Source organism: Onychostoma macrolepis, chromosome 07 (genome assembly GCF_012432095.1).
Source record: "Onychostoma macrolepis isolate SWU-2019 chromosome 07, ASM1243209v1, whole genome shotgun sequence".
In the NCBI taxonomy this organism is placed as follows: Eukaryota; Metazoa; Chordata; class Actinopteri; order Cypriniformes; family Cyprinidae; genus Onychostoma; species Onychostoma macrolepis.
This window is the reverse complement of record NC_081161.1, coordinates 43,090,126-43,115,440: the sequence shown is the minus strand read 5'-3', so window position 1 is coordinate 43,115,440 and position 25,315 is coordinate 43,090,126. Positions and strand designations below refer to the sequence as shown.

The following is a 25,315-nucleotide window of genomic DNA, read 5'->3' as shown; positions in this document are numbered from 1 at the left end:
GTGTTTCTGGTTAAAAATGACCAGCCTTTTCAAAATTGCTTGTAAATCTGTTTTTATGCTATATTATCACCAAATCTTGGATTCAATCTAGTTTTCTACATAGCTCACACACCTCAGTTTATGAGTGAAAAAAACAGTATTTGTGAATAATTTTGGCAGTATTCACTCAAAATATTAGGTGCATAAATTCAGAAATACAAAACCTGTGCTAACTGAAAGAAAACAAGTCAAAAAAAGATTGAATCCAATATTTGAACCCAATATGCAAACAATTTTTTGTAGGCCAGGCATTTTTGACCAGGAACACCACAAGTGTAACAGAGTGTGGAAAGAAGTCAGTAGGTTATACTCCAATGCGATAACATTAACAAAAAAAATCCTCTCAACATGAAGGTTAAAGGGGTGATGAATTACATTTATTATTATTATTATTATTTTATAGAGTTTCCTAGGGTGCGCTTATGTTAGTAGGATTTCTTCATCCAAAAATGTTATAATTTAGAAATGGCAAATGACATTTTCTATCCTGATTTTAGACTTTATTTCTTTGTTTATATAAATGTAAAAACATTATATATAATATAATATAATAATGGTTTTATATTTAGTAAGTATTATTTATATTTGTCTATAATTAAGCAATATGACACAAAAGTGCAATAAATATATCTTATTTTAAAATGTAAAATATATCTTATTATTTATGGTAATATTATTTATTATAATAAATAATATTTATCTCATTTTACATTATTTATATATAATTTTTCTAAATTTCCTCCTACCTGTATATTTTTATATATTTTATTTACTTTTTTTAATCTGAAATTGTCATATTTTCACCCATTGTTTTTTAATATATATTTGTAATATTTATTTTGTTATAATTCACGAATAATATGCGTGGCCATTTTCCACCCTTATTGTAACCCAATAGCTTAAAGGGGCATGTCTCTCTGAAGACACCCACTGCTGTGATTGGCTAACATCTTTGCATATGGAATAAGTATTATATGTGGACCTGGCATTATTCATGAAAAGTGTTGATTCATTGTTTTAGATCTAATCACACTGAGTATTGTATCACAGTCATGTCTTTTGAGCACATGAATACAATTATCCTGCCAAATTTACAACGTGATTTCTGCATTCTCACAAATGCTTTAATCAAAACGAACACAGTGCAAACAGGATGTAAAGAAGAGAATCGCTGAGCTTTTTGAGAGCAAATAAACAGAATTAAACTTTCTGTTTGTTCAATCAAATTTGTCTCATGCTCTTGTGTTTATCTGTGAAAGTAAATACTCAAGGTCAATAAAGATCAAGATCTGGAGAAACTGCAGACGCAGTGACAAAGAACAAGCCCTCTGGGTGAATTCTGATACGAAACATGACCGTTTGGATCTGAAAACTCGAGAGCATTGTTCTGTCTGAAGCTCGTTGATCGTGATTGTGTTTCCTCCACAGGCCACGTGTTACCTGAAACAGGGCAAATTCAAAGACGCAGAGACGCTTTACAAGGAGATCCTGACCCGTGCGCATGAGAAGGAGTTCGGATCTGTCAACAGTGTGTATTTATCATTGCACAACTACACATGCGTGGAAATCATATATTCGTACATGCTTGTTTATTTTACGTGACTTACATGAACTTTTTTTAATGTAAATCATGTGTTTTGCTAAGAATGGACACGTTTTTAATTGTAATTCATGATCAGTTTTTGTCAGGATGACGTGGTGAGGTTTTGTCTAATCCATCTGTTGTGACATCGCAGACCTTTTAAGCCAATCAGATGCTTACAGGATTACGATCAAACATCCACCTGCTCTTCCTCAAAGCTTCTACAAGCTAATTATAGTTAAATATAGACTCAGCATCTGATGCCATGCAGGGAAAGTTGCTAGAAAAAAAAAAAAACTATCAATATTGAAAAAAGCCCTTTTTTTTTTTTAAATGAGAATTATTTTTTTACTCCTCAGATGATAACAAACCAATCTGGATGCATGCAGAGGAAAGAGAAGAAAGCAAGGTATTATAGGCTTCAAATGATATATTTACATAAATTTATTTAAATGTAAATATTTGTATGAATGTATTTAAATGTGAAAAACAGTTGTGTAAATAAATATACACACGCGCGCACACAGCAAAGATCAATTTAATGCATCCTTGCTAAAAGTAAGAATTTCTTAATTTAATAAATAAAAAAAATATATATATATATAATTTTTATTTTTTTAAATTATTTATTTACTTAATTTAAGACATTCTTTTAGCAAGGATGCATAAAATTTCTTTGCTTTGATAACAGAAATAAATTACATTTTACAACATTCAAATAGAAAACAGTTATTGTGAAATATTACAACTTGAAATATTACTGTTTTTACTGTATTTTTGACCAAATAAATGCAGCCTTAGTGAGCAAAAGGGACTATTTTCAAGCACATTAAAAAATCTTACCGACCCCAAGCTTTTAAACAATAATGTGTATTTTCTGTATATTAAATATGATGTATATGTTAATAAAAAATATCTATATTAATTATATTTAAGCTATATGACATTTCTGTTTTACAACAATAAACAAGTACTAAAAAAAAAAAAAAAAATTTTTTCTTCAATACAACAATTCAGCCTGATTCTCTTATATTATTATTTTTTTTATGTATTTATTTTTTACCAGGTTTCATATTTGTAATGCTCTCATTTCCTATTTTAATCTGTGTGTATAGTATGAATTGATTTCAGTGTGAATTTCAGTTTGTCTGATGCTCATTTCCAGGGTAAGAGGAAGGACTCTGGTCCGTATGGTGAGTACGGCAGCTGGTACAAAGCCTGCAAAGTGGACAGGTGAGTGTGTAGGTGTGCCTCAGAGGATTATGGGTATCAAAGTGTGAAGGACTCAGTGATGTGGAGTGATTTTCTGGATGTTTCTCTCTCGCAGCCCCACTGTTAACACCACACTGAAGAGTCTGGGTGCGCTGTACCGCCGGCAGGGCAAACTGGAGGCCGCCGAGACGCTGGAGGAGTGTGCCACGAAAAACCGCAAACAGGTACGACATGCATCGGCGCATGCTGATTTCCCACCTGATGCTCGACCTACAAAACTTGAGTTGACTTCCTGTACAGATGACTCATACAGGAAGAGAACCCTGTTAAGAAAACCTCACTGACTCTGCCACTGACTTCTCTATTCTACTTATTTTACCTTTCATTCATTATTTGAATTGACTGACAACTCTAGAAATAACACCATGACAATGTGAAAGATCTTGAAATCGTCTCTTTGTGTCTGTCAGGGCATCGATGCCATTAATCAGAGTAAGGTGGTGGAGCTGCTGAAGGATGGAGGTTGTGCTGGAGGAGACAGACGTCAGAGTCGGGATGGGGTAAACGGCCCCGGAGGCCCCCGAGGAGACTGTGATGGAGACGAAGCCGAGTGGAGCGGGGTCAGTGGAGCCCGCAGAGCCATTGATTTTTTTTTTTTTTTTTATATATGTTTTAATTATTCCAGACTTTTTGTTTTTGAAATAATTCTCTTCTGTTCACCAATTAAAATTACTTTAAAAACACTAATATTGTGAAATATTATTACAATGAACTGTTTTCTTTGTGAATAAATAGTAAAATGTAATTTATTTCTTTGATCAAAGCTGAATTTTCAGCATCATTGCTGCAGTCTTCAGTGTCACATGATCCTTCAGAAATCATTCTGATTTGCTGCTCGAGAAACATTTATTATCAATGTTGAAAACTGTTGCACTGCTTCATATTTTTGTGGAAACCATTTTTTCAGTATTCTTTGATGAATAAAGTTGAAAAGCATTTATTTGAAATGGAAATATTTTGTAACATTATAAATGTCCTTACTGTCACTTTAGACCAATTTAATGTATCGTTGCTGAATTAAATTATTTATTTATTTATTTATTTTTACTGTTTTCAACATTGATAACAATCAGAAATGTTTCTTGAGCAGCAAATCATCATATTAGAATGATTTCTGAAGGTAATGATGCTGAAAATTCAGCTTTGATCACAGGAATAAATTGCATTTTAAAATATAAACAGTTATTTTAACAGTTATTTTAAATTGTAATAATATTTCACAATTTTCCTATTTTTGCTGTATTTTTTTATCAAATTAATGCATCCCTGGTGAAGAGAAGAGACTTCAAAAACATTTTTTGTTTAAATATACATCTTGAAGTGGATCATATATTCTGGGCACAGGATGGTAACGGCGCCCTGCGCAGGAGCGGCTCGTTCGGGAAGATTCGTGAAGCGCTGCGGCGCAGCAGTGAGATGCTGGTGAAGAAGCTGCAGGGCAGCGGCCCACAGGAGCCACGCAACCCCGGGTGAGACTCCAGCACAACACTTCACCCTCAGCCTTCTCTAAAGAACAAACTAACTACCAGTGAGACATGATGCTGTAACTGCTGATTTTGTTTGGTTCAAAAGGATGAAGAGGGCGAGCTCCTTAAATTTCCTCAACAAGAGCGCAGAAGAAACCTCACAGGTGTGTATAATAATATACTGTTTCTCGAGCAGCAAATCAGCATATCAGAATGATTTCTGAAGGATCATGTGACACTGAAGACTGCAGCAATGATGCTGACAATTCAGCTTTAATCACAGGAATAAATTACGTTTTAAAATATGAAGAGTTCATTTGCAAAAACAGATAACTCCATTTTTAACAATTCTCAAAAATCATGTTTTTTCATTGTGCATGCCAATTAATCTAAAAATAACTAAAAAATACAGCCAACTAACACAATTAAACACAATAAAATCATGATTTTTGAACATTTAAAAAAAAACGGAGTTATGTTTTTGCAAATAAACTCTTCATATATTCACATAGAAAAGTTATTTTGAATTGTAGTAATATTTCAAAATTTTTACTGTATTTTTGATCTAATGAATTTAAACAATGAGATTTAGAATGACATGCACAAATGAATTTTTCACAGTAAGATTTAAGATTTTCATGTTATGCTTTTTAAATCTTGTTTGCAGTAAATTTTAACTCATTCTCCATGTGGCGTTTAAAATTGTGTATTTCCACAGTATTATGTCGCATGATAAAAATTTCATTTGTTTGTGTGTCTTCAGGAATCTAACAGCGGTCTGTCAGAATCCAGAGGACTGAGCGCTAGTAATGTGGACCTGACCAGACGCAGCTCTCTGATCAGTTAGAAACAATGTCTGGACGTGGAAAAGGAACCAAACGGAGAGGCTGTTTGCTATCTACTTGAATCGAAAATATCATTAAATTATCCTTATTCCAAACGTTTTCCTAAGAAAAAGCAAAAACATGTCTTTTAGTTTCACATCGCTTGCAAAAATCTGGGCTTCGTCTCTCTGCTTCGCCATTCAAACGCAATGTAGCACGCTATCACCTACTAGACCACAGACATCCAGTGGTGAAATGACATCTTAGCATGGCGTCAAAAACGCGTAGTTTAGCATACAACGATCAAGTTAACAAAGCATATGTTTGCCATTTAGAAAACATGAAGTTCATATATAGTAGATGCACAGACGCTGTGAATGCTAACAACTTCCACAAAACGACCTCACCAAGTTGAAATGGTGCGAAAAACTACTGCGAATGCACTTACGAAAAATATAGGAGTTAGAGGCGTTGAAATTCGAGAGCACTGACTGGTACGACCTCACTTTTGCCTTCTGAGTTTGATGTATATAATGATTTAAATTATTTAAGGTCTTTTCGTTTCGCAAAATTTAGCGCACAAGTATTTCGTTTACACTGTAGCTGGATGTCTGTCCTGGAGCGACTGGAAATCATGTTGAACGGTACAATGAAGGATTTCTGCTTTACGATTTAAAGATGAGATTCGAGCTAGGACTCTTATTTATTAGCGAATCTAGATTCATAATTCAAACGCTTAGTCATTTTTATCTGATTGCAAGTCTGTCAAAAAATCTGATGAGTCTGTGGAAAAGGCCAAACCTATATAACTGGAATTTTCCATCAGTTTAAAATGTGACGTGTTTTTCATTTTATATGATTTTCCAGCCACTAGAATACAAAGATGTGGCTAAAATGGACAAATCCTCTTGTTTTTGTTTTATCTTTTCATGTTTATGAATTGCATATTCTAACGGGAACAAATGTCTTGTACATGTATGTAATTGTTTGCACCTTTATGTGACTCCGTTACCCCTTTTTTTTTGCATTAAGGATGTGTGTGTTTGATTTTGGGTTTATTTGAATGATTTTTCTTGTTCATCGGAGGCGAGTGATCTCTGAATGTGCAGATGACAATAGCTTTGGGAACCAGCCATACAAATGGGCAAATCTCATGAATAAATGAGTCATATTTCACCTCAAATCATATGCAATCACATTTTCCATAAAGAATTTTTGTTGTTGTTGTTTGTAGTGTCACATTACCTTCATAATTTCTAATTACAAAAACAAAAAAATATTTACTGTGTATGCCACTCTATAACGTTACACTAAAAACCCAAAAATGAGTAATACAACAAATACTATTAGTATTGAAATGTAATTTATTTGACATTGTGCAGTAATTTTGTATGTTACAGTATTACATTATTGAGAATTTAGGGGTTTGTGCTTATTTGTCGTTAATGTCACAATGCTAAACGTCTTATTGGTCTTTATTATGCTCGATTTTCCTTAATATTCTATATAATTCTCCAATTTTGTAATTGTTAACTTATGCGGTGAAATATGACACAAGCTTGTTCTTGACATGGTTTGTGAGATTTTCTCAAACAGAATGTATTGCAAAAAGTTACCAATGCGTTCGTGCTAATGATTAGGTTTGTTAAGCTGAATAAAAATAGGGGTCCTAGAAAGTGCTCGAGTGATGAGAGAAAACAAAGTTTTGCGAAGTTGGAACAAGGAATCTGAGCGATAGATACGAATGTCACTATTGATTGTAAAATACTGGATTTTTGACTCACTCACTCACGACCACAAACACACACACACTTGTGTATCCTCCTCATGCTAGCACAGACAGGTGTGTAGTTTGTAATAATGCCGTGTTTACACCACTTATGAATGTGACCCACCTTTGGCTGTCTTGTTTGTCATGTTTTCTGATGATTTGTGATGCCTTCCTCTCGCCACATGACCGTTATTAACGTGCGTCTCAGCGGTTCGATTGTGCTGCACTGATCTCAGAACAGCGCCCCCTGTCCTGCTCGGAAAGCGTAGCGTCGTTAGAAGCAGCCCGTCGTCCCCGGATCAGCTGTGAAGGGACGCGTCTAGCAGCTCTGCAGAATGTAGTCCTTCCTCAGAGATGCATTTCACTTGTGAACGGGGCCAACCTCCTGTATGTTTTATTAAAAGGTTCGGAATAAACTCTGCTTTTCAAACCAAATTAATTTTTGTATGTCATTAATATATTATGTAAGCTTGACAGCCAGACATGTCTATCTATCTATTGTTCTGCCTGTCAGGTTATCTATTAGTATCTATCTATCTATCTGCATCATTCTATCGTTCTCTGTCATTCTTTCTATCTGTTATGTTGTTGTTCTATCTATCTATCTATCTATCTATCTATCTATCTATCTATCGTTCTGCCTATCTGTCAGGCTATCATCTATTAGTATCTATCTATCTGCATCATTCTATCGTTCTCTGTCATTCTTTCTGTCTATCTATTGTTCCATTGTTCTATCTATCTATCTATCTATCTATCTATCTATCTATCTATCTATCTATCTATCTATCTATCTATCTATCCAGTATATTGTATAATATATATCGTATCATATCTATCTATCTATCTATCTATCTATCTATCTATCTATCTATCTATCTATCTATCTATCTATCTATCCAGTATATTGTATAATATATATCGTATCATATCTATCTATCTATCTATCTATCTATCTATCTATCTATCTATCTATCTATCTATCTATCTATCCAGTATATTGTATAATATATATCGTATCATATCATATCTATCGCTCTGCCTATCTGTCAGGCTATCTATTAGTATCTATCTATCTATCTGCATCATTCTATCGTTCTCTGTCATTCTTTCTATCTGTTCTGTTGTTGTTCTATCTATCTATCTATCTATCTATCTATCTATCTATCCATCTATCCATCTATCCATCTATCCATCTATCCATCTATCTATCTATCTATCTATCTATCTATCGATCTATCGTTCTGCCTATCTGTCAGGCTATCTATCTATCTATCTATCTATCTATCTATCTATCTATCTATCTATCTATCTATCTATCTATCTATCTATCTATCTATCTATCCAGTATATTGTATAATATATATCGTATCATATCTATCTATCTATCTATCTATCTATCTATCTATCTATCTATCTATCTATCTATCTATCTATCTATCTATCTATCTATCTATCTATCTATCTATCTATCTATCTATCTATCCAGTATATTGTATTGACCCCAGTGCTGCCATATTTGCCTCGAGTTTCCTACAGTTTTAAAGTTCATCATATGAACGTTCATCTGATGTGTTTGGTGGGCAGCTCGTCAGACCCACTCGTGTCACACACAGAAACACTGAAGTTTGAGTGTCAACTTCCTGTCTCAGCAGCCTGTCGTTTGTCTGCTGAAGCTTTCACACAAGGAAACCAGAGCAGCGGCAGAAGCGTCTGAAACAGGGCTGCGAAATGTGCTAGTTCCAACTCACCGAAGTGAAGAAAATGGCAGCCAACGCAAACCACCGCCCAAAAAGCGTTGACATCAGCAGCCATGTCTTTGGTAAGTTCCTCTTTTGGAGCTTGACTATATTAAGTTGTAATCTTAATGTTAATCTTAGGCAGGTTAATGCTAGTTTCAGTTGTTGCCTTGCACTTGAAGGAGCCTTTGGGGGCCTTTCCTTCAAACACCAAAGGCTTTTAAAGACTTTCTGATGCTGATATGTACATAACAATAAACAATTAGTGGAAAAATGATTGCAGTATCACTATAAAACGCTTCAGGAAACACCGAGATGGGTGCAGGTAAGCTGTGGTGAACCTGTAAACATCAAAAGGAGCGCCGTTTGATCTGAGTTAACTCTTCCCTTTCCCTCAGGTGCTTTCTCTCTGCTGTCCATGGGGCCCGAGTCCTCCACACAGGGGCCCATACGTGTCCACTTTCAGATCGGGCTCCTCAAAGAGGACGTACGGATCCCTGAGGGACATCTCAGCTTCCAACAGGCGAAGCATCTCGCAGCCGAAATCATTGAGAGAAAGGTACTGCAGAACTTTCTGAGGTGTAGTTCTTATTGGGAATGTGATGTTGAAACATTAAAGAAATGGTTTACAATAAATCTTCCTTGCTACAAGTGAATGGGGCAGTCAAGCTAAAAATGCACTATAAAAGGGGTTTGTGCATTATAATCAATGTTGGGTAGATTACTTGCAAATGTAATCCAATACTGATTACAGATTACATAATGAAAACTGTAGTTAGTATCGAAATCTGTTAGGCTACTCATGTTTTCTGACTATTTTTTTAGATTACTTTTAGATTATTTTTGGTGGGTGTGTTTGTGAGTTAATAATTAAATCATAAAACTGTCAAACAAAAATAACTTTAAAAGTTGAACACTGAAAATTGAAATATTTTATTTGTTTACCTGCATGTCAATATAACATCAGAGAACTGTCAACATGCGAATGTGTTGTTATGTTATTGAAATATTAACTTCTTCAGAGATGTTTCATTTGATATCAAAGCGGTTTAGCTGACAAAATCGTTTGGGGGTCCCTGCGTTACCTGAACAACATTAAAACGGCAATGACATTACATGCCAAAAGTCTTGCAGGTTTGAATAGTATGTAATCATGTAATCTATAAAAAAAAGTAACTGTAATCTGATTATGAGAATTTTAAAATGTAATATTCTCTAATTACAAGTAAATTTGTAATCTGTAATGTAATCAGTTACTACCCAGCACTGATTATAACAAAAGACAATACAATAGCTTTGAACGTTGAAAAGAACAATCATACATGTTTAAATATGGTGCGTCAAGAGACGTCAAACTGACGCACCAAATCTGGTGCAACAAGTTCTGATACACCTTGATTGAATGCGTGTGAATGTAACTGAGATCTAAGAGCTACGTTTTATATCGTTTACAATTTAAATTTAGTAACAGTTTGAATAAATGATGACAGAATTTACACATTTGGTCAACTATTCCTGTACGTGTTCCAGTATCAGTCAAACACCCACTCTAATAACAGCATTACTGACAATGAAGGCTGTGAAGGCTGCTTTTCACAGTCAAAGGTCAAGTGCGCAAAGACGATCCATACAAACCACTGTGACACACAGCCGACTGGACTATTCTCTCTCTCTCTCTCTCTCTCTCTCTTTTCATTGCCTTCAGCCTTTCAGTTTTAAAGAGGAACGTTAGCAGGACCCACAGTTTCATCAAACGTACTGCATCTCCTGCCTTTAGTGCATGAAAAAACATTGTTAATTTCTTCGTTAGCGGCTTGAACAATGATTAGTTCACAACAGGTGCCTAAAAAAGGAACATGCAGTCAGAGTTTACCTTCAACAGATTGTCAAGTCCGTGAATATTGACTGTTATATGTTCATTTTTATCAGGGTTTTATGTTGTTGCTAGGCTGTTGCTATGCACAACAGTTTTTTTCTAAGCCGTTTTTAAAAATAATTTGAAGAATTCTCACCTCTGTGTGTTTGTGAAAGAAAGGGAAGTTAAAGAGAGTGTGTGTGAAGATGCTACTGAATTAGGTGCTACTCAGACATTCACACACTCACAAACACACTCACCGCCCTCCTTCAGAATCTCTCCCCCTCCGGCCGCCTCTCTGTTTGTCCGCTGTGGTTCACAGCATGTGCATGTAATTTTCCAACCACAGACTCTTCCCCTAACACACACACACACACACACACACTCAAACACACCTTTTTCTCTGCTTGACCTTCTTATGGTGCCATTTCTACTGCAGTGGGACAGGATTATCTCACACAAACACACACACACACACGTTCGTTTTTGTGAAAAGTGGGGACATTCCATAGGCGTAATGGTTTTTATACTGTACTTACTGTATGTGCTATTGCCCTACACCAACCCTACACCTAAACCTACCCCTTACAGGAGACTGTGCATTTCAACTTTCCCCAAAAAAACCTCACTTTGTATAATTTATAAGCGTTTTGAAAAGTGGGGACATGAGTCAATGTCCTGAAAAGTCACCTTCACCTTGTAATACCTGTCATACCTTTGTCATTATACACATCTATGTCCTGACTTTTCACAAATCACGCACACACTGACCTTCATTGTACACACTCCCATGTACACACACATGAATGTTCACCGATCTCACCTAACGTCATTCATATACAGTACATTAGAGACATGCACTTTCACACATATGCTTACTGCATCCGTTACAGTTCCAACTATTTTCTATAAGTCGAATGCAATGATAAATGTTACTAGTACAAGCCATATTTTACATGACCTCATTACATTGCATGTTTAATTTAATTTTTCTCAGAAATGTGGTTATATGAAAATGGTTATTTTGAATATGTTTTAAAAAATGTTGCACTTCCTTCTGTTTTTGTTTTTATTAAAGTATCTTAGAAAATAATCAGGGGGAAATTAATAAAACGTGGTTTATTTATCACTAGCAGTTCATTGCAAATGTAAGGTCAAGGCAAGTGCATTGCATTGTGGGATGCAGTTTTGTGCGGTGTGCTCTGGTTGTAAACTGCACATTTTGGCAAATGATGTTTAGGGGACTCATGGCACTGCAGTTGGTCCCCAATTATTTTTTATGTTTCATGCAAATTTTTTTTGAAAAAAGGTTTATATCTAGGCTATATCTATATCTATAAAATGTTTTGGTCTGAAAATAGGATGTAGAATAGTTGCTAACTGTGAAGCTACACCCTTTTTTTCTAGGGCATGAGCTTCAATAAAACACTGCTGTGTGTGCTTCAGCATCCACCTTATTAACTTGAATGTGTGCGACTTTCGGTGTCATTCACTTCCAGTTAATGTACAAAAACAGTGAGTTATGATGCTTGATATCGCAAACTTGTATTTGATAACATGTTATTTTAATTTAACATCATAATCACTCACGCACTAAATCGCTTCCAGAAGTTTCTCACATCGAATCTTCTATAGTTATGTTCCTATAGTGGTTAATGTATCGGAAGTCTGGCGCATTGCAAAATAAGGCAGAATTCATAGTTCTGTCACGGTGTGGTGCAGAAGAAATGCATGAATACGAAGAGAGTAACGATAAATAGTCTTTAATAATCCACATAAGGGTAATCCATAACAGGTAGGCTAACGTAGACGAGACCGGACAAAGAAGCACTGAACTGAATTCAACTTATACGGGGAACATAAATGAGGATAATGACTGGACACACCTGAACATAATGACACAATTAAGGGAAGACAGAAACAAAGCGGAGGAAAGCTTTGTTTTGCCCTCCAGGTGGGCAATTCTGTAAAGGTGTGACGTGAAAACTAATACTATACATATAATACCGTATAATGACCTGAGAATGATTTTACCTGACGATATATCACCGATGTCTTGTGTTTTCAATCAGCTGTTAAGAATCGGGCCAGTCGAGATTCATGAATCGCGATTAATCGGTCAAACGGTTTTGAAAAAAGGTGTTCGTGATTCAATTAGATTCATTCGGACAGTTCACTCACACACCGAATCGTATCCAGCGGTTTCTCACATCGAAATAACTAGATACCCCATATAAAACAGAAAATGAAAAGATCGCCGGATGAGGTGATATCTACCTACGATCCATTTGAGGAAACGAAACTCGTAAATGTCAGAGATGAAGCATCTTGCACATGTGCAGCTTGTGAACGACCCTTCTGCAGGTGAATACAGTAGCACACGATGTGAAGCGTATCCCATAGGCTACTTTATCTTGAGAGGTTTCATCCTGAGTGTTTCCAGAAACTCCAGTGATCTGAAAATGAGGAAAACACTTCACACCTGCGCAGCACCACAACAAAGCGACACCCTGACATGCCCGCGAGCGACCGGTGGAACGGAAATGCAGCTCAATCATATGTTTGTGTTCGTCAAGTGGGTTTAACACCCTCAACCCTTATTGTTAATGTATCATTTAGAAACGAGTTTTCCTCTAAGATCTGCTTTTAGTTTCACATTTTTTGTCTGTTTGTCATGCAGTTAAGTTGAGAGGGAGCATATTTGCTGAGGTTCTGAGTGTTTAGTCTCAAACAGGAAGTTGAATGTGTTTGAAGCTGATGTGGAGGAGGAAGGCCTAATTTACAAAGAACCATGAAGCTGTGAATATGGTATTGAGCTGATGAAGTAATTACTGTGATGGTGAAATGTTGTGGTATTTAAAGTACAGCTTAAGTAGATATTAAAACTAAAAAGAGGGTTATTTAAAAAAAAATACTGTAATCCCACATGCAGTTAGTGCTATCGTTGAAAGATTGCCCCTATAGTGCTCAAATTCACATCAGTCAATAATAAATAATAGTGCAAATGACAAATGAATTAATTTAAGCAAAAATGATTCCTTTGCATCTTTGAAAAGTTTTGCATGAAGACGAGAACATTGTCAAAACGATCCCTGTTTGCACCCAGTGTTCATTTATTTAGGTAGGCCTATGTAAACAATTTTAGGGCCCAATGATTTCCGATGTGGAAAACTCGGACGGAATTGCGGAATCTAGTCATAAAAACGGAATTTACTGTATAAAGCGGAATGTCACGGAATTTGCCGAATTTTAGATGGATCAAAAAAAGTATGTCAGTACACTTTAATCAAAACACATTTCATAGGGCCTTCAAATTTTTATTTTTGTATAAATTGCTGTTTAATATTGTAAGTTTTATTATATCAATTAATTAGACAGGTCTTTTGATGAATACAATTAAATGTAACCATTAAAATTAAAATGCAAAATATGAAATAAAACGGATTTCATAGATCCCTACAATTTATATTCACACTATTTAAGCACTCTGTGATTTTGTAGTCTCAATATTTATTGCTAAGAATATTGATGGTCAGTTCAATTCACAATTCACATTGTTTATATTCCGAGTTAAGAGACCTTGAGTATCAGGTGTGAGTTATTACGGAGAGTCTCAGTTTGACTCACATCCGTTGCATTTGAAAAGCGATTGACATTAAGCATTACCCAGCGGTTCAGCTGCTGCAGTGCCATCATGATCTGACCCACTTTCAGCCTCATCTAAAGATGCTGATCATGATTAGAGCTGCGGCTTCTGACCCAGACTGAACTTACATGATTCTTAAAGTACTGTTTGTTCCCAGCATGTGTCTATTAGGTGATCTTAAGAAATGCACTGTAGATTTCTGTAATCAATGGTCTGCTCACACTGTGTGTGTTTGAGTAGTTTTTCAGTGTTTGATTTTGTCTTAATGCGAGACGGTGCAGGAGTTCACTGTATTCTTAAGCGCCAAATTTTTGCATTTTTTTTTTTAAACAAATATACAACCTCTTAAAACCAACTTGATTTGAAGGTTCATAAATGCATTAAAAATGTTTTAATTTAAATTAAAATAAATGAGTTTGTTGAAGTGTCCTTGTTTATTCAAGACAAGCTAGAAGTCAAGATAGAAGTCTAACTTATTAGACGTTGTATTGATTTATTTTGTTTATTGCCTAGTTTCTATGACTTGATGTTTTATATTACTTTTGTTGCATTATGAATTTTAACAGTATTTTATTGTGCTATTTATTTATTTATAATGTATTTAAGTTGTCAAATTTCAGTGACCTGATGTTTGGTATTAATTTAGTTTCATTATGATGCTTAACACAGTATTTTTATGAAGATCGGTATTACTTTTGTTGCATTATGATATTTAACAGTATTTTTATTGTTATTTTTTATTTTTATTTATTTTGTTTAATATTTATAATATAAATTATATTGTTTATAAATATATTATAATATTTATATTTATTATTTAATGTTTATAATATAATTTTTTGCTTACTTTCTATGACAACGTTTGATATTACTTTTCTTGCATTATGATATTTGAAATAATGTTTACATTTTGTTGTGCTTTTCTGTCATTTTTATAATAATTACTCTGTGTGTGTGTGTGTTTAAGTCTCCTGAGTGCAGTGTTGTTGGTCTTGGCGAGAAGCTGCTGTTATTCAGACATGAGCCGAACACAGAGCAGATCTTACAGAGACTCACTGAAAAGCATGACATATGCAACGGAGATCTGGTGGAGGTGGTGCTCGCTGGTCAGTTAACACACACACACACACACACACACACACACTCACTCACTCACTCACTCACTCACACACACACACACACACACACACACACACACACACACACACACACACACACACACACACTCACTCACTCACTCACTCACACACACACACACACACACACACACACACACACACACACTCACACTCACTCCATCCAGTCACTGTTAGAATCACTATTATCACTGCAGGTGATGTTGACGGCTGTCAATCACGTTAATCACTCTAGGAACGGCTTCAGTGACCGAGACGAAGTACCGCCCACATTCTCTGGTCGTCCATTCGTATCGCACACCTACGTTTTGTCACTACTGCGGTGAGATGTTATGGGGACTCGTCCGACAGGGTCTAAAATGTGAAGGTACGACTGCGCAAAATACTTACAAGTCTTATACAAAATGTTGGTAAATTGCCTTTATTTGTTTATCACTTGTTATTTATATTTATAAATTCATGTTTCTTATTTAATATTCATAATATAAATTATATATATTTTTTTATAAATGTATTAGGCCTATTTATTTATTCAGCTTAGTTTCTATGACATGATGCTTGATTTTACTTTCGTTACATTGTTGTTTAGAACATCATATTTATTGTGTTATGAAGAGTTTATCTATTTGTTTATTATATAATATTTATTTTTGTATTTATTGTTTATTAATATAAAGTATATTATTTAGAATATCTATCAAAATGCTATTTAAATATTTTGCTTAATTTTAGTCACAGTATATTTATTATTTAATATTTATAATATAAATTATATTATTTCTAAATATGCATTTTAAGTTATTAGATTTTTTGCTTAGTTTCTATGACATTAGTTTCTGCAATATGTTGTTAATGTACATTAATATTTTATTTATTGCTTAATTTCTTATTTGTTTATTACATAATATATTTACTTATCAAGTCTTATACTGAATATTTGCATTTAATTGTATTGCCTAATTGCTTATTTATTTGTTTATTTAATATTTGTATTTATTCTAATATTTATATATTATTTATAATTATATTATTTATAAATATTTACCTATTGAAAATGTATTTTATTATTGCTAAGTTTCTATGACATTTTGTTTGTGTTTCATTATGTTGTTTAACATCTTAAAAGTTTTTATAAATCTGAAAAGTGAAGTGTTTGAGAGTTTTTCTTTGTCTTTCTCTCTGCAGGCTGCGGTCTGGATTTCCACAAGCGCTGTGCGTTTAAGTTGCCCAACGACTGCTCTCGCGTGTATCGCCGCTGCGGCCCGAGTCTGTCGCTGTTTCCTCCCGGTCGGCCCCGGACCCCGACGCTCTCCAGTAACACGGGCGGGAGTCTGGAGGAGGTGACCATCCTAACCAAAGACTATAGAATACCCAAGATGTGTCGCTCATATAGTTTTGAATGGGGAAAAAATGCAACACTCAATATGGCCGCTCTATCGAACGAAGCCCCACCTTCTGAGCAAAAAGAGCCAATCCCTAATCAGTAAAATCAGTGTGGCACTGCAGCTGCTGTTAGAAGTCCCGGTTGCTATAGAAACAGTCATGCTGCATCCCAATTCGCCTACTTATACTATGTCCTAAAAGTATGTACTCTTTTTGTGAAGAAAAAGTACATAATTTTGAGTATGTAGCAGAATAGTAGGCACGCTTTGGGACATACCTACTACTTTGTCATAACTGTGTCTTTAATGGACGGACGCTCTGTTGCTTAGTTACGTGCATTTTGTCACCATTTAAACTGCATCGTCAATCATCTTGTCACAGTTAACAAAATCCACATTTTGTTTAATTTCCTACCGTATTGGAGAGAAATGAAGAGGCACGTTGATCTGCCTGTCTTGGGTCTATCATGCCGAGAACTCTCTTCAAATGTTTGTATAATGATGTATTTAAAAGTTAATGACCAAACGTATCATTATAAAAGTTCACAGTGTTGCTGCAGATTAAATATAATGCGCATAACATTAAATAAATATTTTTAATTAGGTTAGACATTGATTATTTATCACCCAAACCGCTTTCTCTGCCTGTCTGTCGGTCTCGCATACACTGAAATTTTTTTTTTAAGGTAAGTGGTCGCAAACAATTTATTTTAGCTACATTTAATTTAAAAAAAATATGTTGAAAGTTAGTCAACTAAGTTTGTTTATTTAAATGTAGCTAAATGAAAAAATTGAATGCAACCACTTACCTTAAAAAAATTGAGTAAATTCAATGAATCATTTTTTTCAGTGTATCCGCCATGTTTGTAGTTTTTAAACACTTTTATGTGTGTTTGTAGTTCTAATCGAATCCTTGTCCAATTTCAAGTTGTAGACCATCCGGGAATCTTTGGCATACTCTTTTTAACATACTATGATTTGGGACATACTAATTCTATTTTCAAATACTATTTAGGACGGATAGTATGCGAACTGGGACGCAGCATCAGGGTTCTCAGACTGCGAACTGGCGGGTCTAGCATGAAAAATATGTTTTTTTAATGCTATTTGAGCAAAATAAACAACACTTATCATACAGTTGTTGTCAGATTTCATTGGTGATTTCATATGAAATTTAATCGTAAGCTTAGTTACAGTTTTGGAGAATTTGATGTTTCCCCATTCAAAGAGAGACATGACTTGCTTTAAAGGGACTTTGTCCCAGCCGGCGCTCACGTTTCTGCGAGGTGTTTGAAAGGCTCTGAAACGGTTTGTTTTCTCCCTCAGATCAGCATGTCGAAGCCGTCGCGCTCGCGCCCGCCATCCTGGGCCGATGTGCCGGTGTCTGTGGGGCTGTCGGAGGGGAAGGAGACCCGACCACGAGTCCCTCACACCTTCCACATTCACACTTACACCAAACCCACCGTCTGCATGCACTGCTTCCGGCTGCTCAAGGGCCTCTTCAGGCAGGGCATGCAGTGCTCCGGTGAGAGAGCGGCGTGTAAACAACAACCACATGTCTCTTTGTCTCTATGTCTCTTTCAAAACATTTTCAGTGTCCAAGTTGACACTGAGAACTACATTATAGGGATAGTTCACCCCAAAATGAAAATTCTGTCATTAATTACTCACCCTCATGTCGTTCCGATCCCATAAGACCTTCGTTCATCTTCGGAACACAAATTAAGATATTTATGATGAAATCTGAGAGCTCTCATAGCCAGAGAGCTGACATGTTCCCAGACCCAAAAACTTTTCTTTGCACACAAAAAGTATTCTCTTAGCTTTTTAAAATTAAGGTTGAACCCCTGATGTCACATGGACTATTTTACTAGTGTCCTTGCTAGGTTTCTGGGTCTGGGAACATTTCAGTTGCATTGCTGTCTATCGAGGGTCAGAAAGCTCTCGGAATGCATCAGAAATATCTTAATTTGTGTTCCGAAGATGAACGAAGGTCTTATGAGTTTGTAACGACATGAGGGCGAGTAATTAATGAGAAAATTTTCATTTTTGGGTGAACTATCCCTTTAAAGGTGCAGTACTCGACTTCTGAGAAACACTGTTGATATTTGAAATTACCAAAACAAACACGCCTATATCTTGAGAGCTCCGCCCCCAAACTCATGAACATGCTATGCAACAGGCCCCTCCCCCTTCACAAGTGGACACGCCCCTTACTGGTGATTGGCTGGAAGTGTGTTTTGGTGCACTTTCAACAGCATTTTTCAGAAAGCGCTTACTTCTCCTTTAAGTCTGCTGAGCTGTGAAAGAGCAATAACTCCTTGCTTTCTCTGTGTTTCTCTCCAGACTGTAAGTACAATTGTCATCGCAGGTGTATGACTCTCATTCCTCCTGAGTGTAATGGTGAGAAAGCAAATGGAGAAGGTCAGTTTAATTATTTAAGCATGGGATAAAAATGTTTATAGGTCACATTTCACCCCAAATCAAAATAGGAAAATCAAACTTTCCATAAAGATATTTCAGCCTACTTTTAAGACATTTTGCATTGTGAAAGTATTATTTGAAATTTAAATAAAATGTTTTTGTTTTAGTTTATGTCCGCCACTATAGAGACATATTTTAATGTAAATCAGCATAAATTAAAGGCATTAAACATGTTTTTTTAATTGCTTATTTATTTCTTTGTTTATGTAATATTTATATTTTATTTCTTTAAAATTTATTTTCATTACTATTTTTATATATACAGAATTTTTTTTTTTTTGCCTGCTTGTTTATTTGTTTGTTTATCATTTAATATTTATATTATATAAATTAAATGTTTATATTATATATACGAAATTTTCGCAATACTGATAAAATACTGGAAATCAGTATTGACGTAAATTTTGTGTAAATTATAGAATTCTGGCAAATTAAGTTGACTTCCACAATTATTCAAAAGTTAATGTATTAAAGATCATTTCAAATTTAATACTTTTATTCATCAAGGATGGATTAAATTAATCAAAAGTGATAGTAAAACATTTGGAATGTTTTATTTATCAAAGAATCCTGAAAAATAAATTGTTTCATGGTTTTCCACAAAAATATAAGGCAGCACAACTGTTTTGAACATTGACAATAATAATAAATGTTTCTTGAGCAGCAAATCAGCATATTAGACTGATTTCTGAAGATCATGTGACACTGAAGACTGGAGTAATGATGCTGAAAATCCAGCTTTGATCACAGAAATAAATTACATTTTACAATATATTCACATAGAAAACAGCTATTTTAAACTAATAATATTTCAAAATTAATCACAATTCTGATCAAATAAATCCAGGCTTGGTGAGCAGAATATAGAAGTTCAGAATAGTTTGAAATGCATAAATATATATTAAAAATGTAAATATATTAAAAATATATTTTTAGTATGTTAAACATCCAGAGTCATGTTATGTACTTCTACATGATAGTTACTGTAAAACATTTACATTTAGTCATTTAGCAGACGCTTTTATCCAAAGCGACACACATGAGGACAATAGAAGCAATCATAACCCACAAAAGAGAAATGATATGCAAGTGCTATATAAAACATTGTATGATATAATTTTACATTATATAATGTTATTATTTTAAAGACACAGTTGTGTGTTGTTGTCATAAAGCGAGTGTACTGTATTTTCAGAGTTTGATGACAACATGAAAGTGGTCACGTTAAACGATCTTTATGAAGAGCTGCGATATAAAGACCCGCCGGCCATAGATATAACGCCGCTGCAGCCCCCCGTCGCGTAAGGATCCACATCACACCTGATCCTGATCAATGCAGCGCTGCAGACTGAGCTCAGGTGTTCACCTCTGTGTGTGTGTGTGTGTGTGTGTGTGCGTCAGGCCGTGTTTCAGCAGTAATATTCCTCTGATGCGAGTGGTGCAATCAGTCAAACACAGCAAGAGAAGAAGCAGTGGAGTGCTGAAGAAAGGCTGGTTAATCCATCATACCAACACTGACACGCTGGTGAGACACTCTTATTATTATATATACTCTTATAATTATTATATATTTTTATTTACATATTATATACATTTTATCATTTTTATTTATATAGAGTACAGTTCAAATGTTTGGGGGTTGGTAAAAAAAGGTTTGTAATGTTTTAGTGTCAATAAGATACTATATAATAGTTTTTATTAACAATTTTGATTCGTTTTTATTTATTTATTTTACTGTTTTTTATTTTCATTTATGTTTAAGTCTTTTGTCATCTTTATTTATTATTATTATTATTATTTTAATATGTCTATATATATGTTTTAGTACAATTTTTTGTTTGTTTTTGTTTTGGTTAACTCTAATAACCCTACTCACCAAGGCTTCATTCATTTACAGTAAAGTACAGTAAAATATGCTGATATATTATTATAATTTAAATGAACTGTTTGAATATATTGTAAAATGTAATTTATTTTGTGTGATCAAAGCTGAATTTTCAACATCAATATTGCAGTCTTCAGTGTCACATGATTCTTCAAATTTTTCAGTTTAATTTTTTCAGGATTCTTTGAATTGAAAGTTCAGGAGTAAATCATCTTTTGAAATAAAAATGTTTTGTAACATTAAAATAAGCAAATATATGTATATGTGTGTATGTATATATATATATATATATATATATACATACAGGATATATATATATATATAATCTTTTATATGTTTTTGTATTATTTATATTATGTGTTTTTTTTTTTTGCAGAGAAAACGTCACTACTGGGTATTAGATGGGAAAAGTATCACCCTGTACCCGAATGAAATCAGCATTAAGTACTATAAGGTTTGTAAGTCTTTATAATGCATCACGTCACCTTTGACACTTACGAAATACAGCATTGGACACATAGTTCATCTTAGGGCTTTCATGAAGTTATTAACATAGTTGCTTGTGCTTCATTTCAGGAGATTTCTCTCTCGGAGGTGCTGCAGGTTCGAGGTCCGGCTCAGCTCACTATTCCAGTGCTGGCAGGCAACAGCGCACACTCGTTCGAGCTGGTGACGGGATCTCTGGTGTACTGTTTGTTTGCGGATCAGGACGGCCCGTCATGGGAGTCGGCCCTCAGTCAGGCCCTCAGACCGGTTCAGGGCACCGCATGCCACACGACAGACAACACCGGTTAGAGCAACATGACGTGAATTATTCATGAGCCTCAGATTCCACACAATATAAATATACTCTAAGTTCAACCAAAAATGAAGATGCACTCACCCTCGGGTCATGCAAGATGTAGATGAGTTTATTTCTTCATCAAATTTGGAGAAGTGTAGCATTGCATCATTTGCTCAGCAATGGATCCTCTGCAGTGAATGGGTGCCATCACAATGAGAGTCCAAACAGCTGATAAAAATCATCCACAAATAATCCATTCACTGCAGAGGATACATTGCTGAGCAAGTGATGTAAAATGCTACACTTTTCTCCAAATCTGATGAAGAAACAAACTCATCCATATCTTCTTTGATCCTCATCTTGTCTATAATGCCAAATAAAATGACACCTCCTCTCTTGCCAGGTGATGGAAAGAACGGTGACGAGACCCAGGTGAGTGAGACTCAATTTTTGATCATAAAAATATTTCTAAAATAACCACTGTGTTTCAAAGAGGGAATCAAACGTCTGAATGTGTCTGTGTGTGTCACAGGACATCAGTGAGCTCTATCAGATCTTCTCTGATGAGGTTTTGGGTTCGGGTCAGTTCGGGGTGGTTTACGGAGGCACTCACAGACACACGGGCCGTCCGGTCGCAGTTAAAGTCATCGATAAAACAAGATTTCCCAATAAACAGGAGGAACAGACCAAAAATGAGGTCTCGATATTGCAGGTATGAGTTCAAGATGCCATATTCCCCACATTTCAAAACGTTGTTTTTGTTGTTGTTATATCGTCCATATGTGTGTGTGTGTGTGTGTGTGTGTTTCAGAGACTGTCTCATCCAGGAATCATTAATTTAGAAGGGATGTTTAAGACAATGGAATATACTTTCGTTGTGATGGAGAAGCTCCACAGCGACATGTTAGAGATGATTTTATCTCACGAGAACGGACGTCTGACTGAACGCACCACCCGCTTTCTGGTCACACAGGTGAAGAAGCTTGTTTGGTCTTAAAACACAGAACAATTTTTGGGAGGAACCTACTCATAAAGCTCTCCAAGCTGTCTTTTAGGTTGTACTTATTTAATACCCATAGCTAATGTTCAGAGAACGTTGCCAGAAGGCTTTTTTTCAGACCACCTCAAACAGAACATTATCTCATGGTTGTTTTACATTTTACTTTTTAATAACTTACAAGTCTGTTATGCTCATGTTATGCTAAAATTAAAAATACAGTAAAAACTGTCAACTATTATAATAATAATAATAAAAAAAATGTTTTCTGTGTGAATATATAATAAAATGTAATTTATTCCTGTGATCAAAGCTGAATTTTCAGCATCATTGCTCCAGTCTTCAGTGTCACATGATCCTTCAGAAATCAGTCTAATATGCTGATTTGCTGCTCTAAAAACATTTCTGATTATTAGCAATTTTGAAAACAACTGTGCACGAATTGCATATTAATCTATTTCATATAGGTCTTCTTCATACGCTCTTAAAAAAATAAAGTAATCTATGGTTCCATGAAGAGCTCTTAAAAATAAAGCTTTCAAAGGGAGTTTTGTAGCAGCGCCATAGAAGAACCATGTTTGGTTCCTCAAACCTGTTACCTATTCTTAAACGAACCATTGTTTTTTTTTGTTTTTTTGTGAGTGAAGAACATTTCAATAATCCACTATAATATTTATAATATTTTCCACTATAAAGAACCTTTTGTGGAATGGAAAGATTCCATGGAGATTAAAGGCTTTTCATGGAACCATATAGATGCTCATAAAAACCTTTATTTTTTAAAAGTGTGGAAACTTTCCATTTCACAAAAGGTTCTTTATGGTGAAAAAGGTTCTTTAGATGATTAAAATGTTCTTCGCACCGAGAACTGTTCTTCAGTTCTAGGAACTGGCCACTAAAGGTTCTTTGGGGAACCAGAAACAGTTATTCTATGGCTTTGCTGCGAAACCCCACTTTTGGAATCTTTATTTTTAAGAGTGTTTAAATCAGTGGAGACTAAAGAAGTTTCAGTCTTGCTGTGGTCTTTGCTGACCTGTGGATCTGTGGTTGGTGTTAAAGGTTTTGGAGGCTCTGAGGTACCTGCACATGAGGGACGTTGCACACTGCGACCTGAAACCAGAAAATGTGCTGCTGGCTTCACCTGAACCATTTCCTCAGGTCTGAAACTCTCATATATGGCTCTTTACTCATGATTTCCAATGTTTTTGTCACTTAAAGGGATAGTTCACCCAATGTCCTTGCTACGTTTCTGGGCCTTGCAGTTGTGTTGCTCTCTATCGAGGGTCAGAGAGCTCTCGGATTTCATCAAAAATATTTTCATTTGTGTTCCGAAGATGAACGAAGGTCTTACTGGTTTGGAACGACATGAGGGCGAGTAATTAATGACAGAATTTTAATTTTTGGGTGAACTAACACTAACAAGTCACTAACAAGTCAAGTCTGGAATTGCATGTGTCCAATGGAGATATTTAGATATTGCTATTTATTTAGATATTTAGAATCATGGTTTTGATTTCCAGGGAATGCAAAAACTGAATGCATGAAAAATGTATGCATTGAATGCAATGTCTCTGTTTCAGGTCAAACTGTGTGACTTTGGTTTCGCGCGTATCATCGGACAGAAGTCGTTCCGGCGCACTCTCGTCGGGACGCCTGCGTATCTGGCACCTGAGGTCATCTGTAGTAAGGGTTACAATCGCTCTCTGGACATGTGGGCCGTGGGTGTGATTTTATACGTCAGTCTGAGTGGAACATTCCCTTTCAACGAGGACGAGGACATTAATCAGCAGATCACCAACGCTTCGTTCATGTATCCACGCCAGCCGTGGTCCCTCGTTTCACTGGAGGGTAAGAGACCATGTATATATAAATGTGTGTGTGTGTGTGTGTGTGTGTATATTCTTTCTGTTAACTCATTTCTCTCTATCTCTCTCTCAGCGGTGAATCTGATCAATAACCTGCTGCAGGTGGTGGTGAGACGCAGGTTCAGTGTTGGCAAAGCGATGGGTCATCCTTGGTTTCAGGTCTGGTGACTTATTCCAAAAATCAACCCAACCCAAAACAAATTGTACTGGCATGCAAATGCAGATTTCAGGGCACTGACTGGATGTATTTATGCATATCTGGTCTGTTTCTCCCGCTGCAGAACTTCCAGATGTGGTGTGACCTGCGTAATTTTGAGCAGCAGATAGGATATCGTTATCTCACGCACGAGGCGGATGATGAGCGCTGGAGATCCTACGCTCTGGAGAAAGACCTCAGTTTCCCCACAACATTTAGCAGCAGCAGCAGCAGCAGCCACAAATGAAGAGCAGAAACAACAGCCATCAACCACTTGTGAATAAAACTGTGAATATTGTATTATATCAGAAACTTTGTGAATCTGCTGTGTTGTATATCTAATTATTTTGGTGTGCTTTAATATTTCACATGTTTTTCAATAAAATAAGCAA

At 35.5% G+C, this 25,315-nt stretch overlaps 2 protein-coding genes across 3 annotated transcripts in view; both read left to right on the top strand.

The window, feature by feature from the left end:
- The window catches only part of klc2 (kinesin light chain 2), a 16,044-nt gene extending 8,655 nt beyond the window's left edge, over positions 1-7,389 (top strand). Inside the window, exons 7-14 of the mRNA XM_058783271.1 lie at positions 1,468-1,567; positions 1,981-2,030; positions 2,787-2,854; positions 2,949-3,057; positions 3,304-3,453; positions 4,238-4,362; positions 4,466-4,523; positions 5,123-7,389. Coding sequence (XP_058639254.1) covers positions 1,468-1,567; positions 1,981-2,030; positions 2,787-2,854; positions 2,949-3,057; positions 3,304-3,453; positions 4,238-4,362; positions 4,466-4,523; positions 5,123-5,206 — 744 coding nt within the window. The 3' untranslated portion in view covers positions 5,207-7,389. The remainder of the gene's footprint in view (positions 1-1,467; positions 1,568-1,980; positions 2,031-2,786; positions 2,855-2,948; positions 3,058-3,303; positions 3,454-4,237; positions 4,363-4,465; positions 4,524-5,122) is intronic.
- LOC131544796 (serine/threonine-protein kinase D3-like) lies at positions 7,222-25,315 on the top strand. Of its 2 annotated transcripts, none has more exons than XM_058783263.1 (19): positions 7,222-7,358; positions 8,607-8,776; positions 9,092-9,252; positions 15,162-15,300; positions 15,566-15,697; positions 16,516-16,670; positions 18,039-18,237; positions 19,059-19,136; positions 20,392-20,497; positions 20,598-20,721; positions 21,458-21,535; positions 21,658-21,871; positions 22,269-22,297; positions 22,398-22,577; positions 22,677-22,838; positions 23,922-24,020; positions 24,443-24,710; positions 24,801-24,886; positions 25,009-25,315. In XM_058783263.1, the coding sequence occupies exons 2-19, from the start codon at positions 8,719-8,721 to the stop codon at positions 25,168-25,170; spliced, it is 2,430 nt and encodes an 809-aa protein (XP_058639246.1). In that variant the 5' UTR covers positions 7,222-7,358; positions 8,607-8,718; the 3' UTR covers positions 25,171-25,315. The 2 variants fall into 2 exon arrangements, with proteins under 2 accessions (XP_058639246.1, XP_058639247.1); XM_058783264.1 differs by having other exon boundaries at positions 7,234-7,358; positions 8,610-8,776.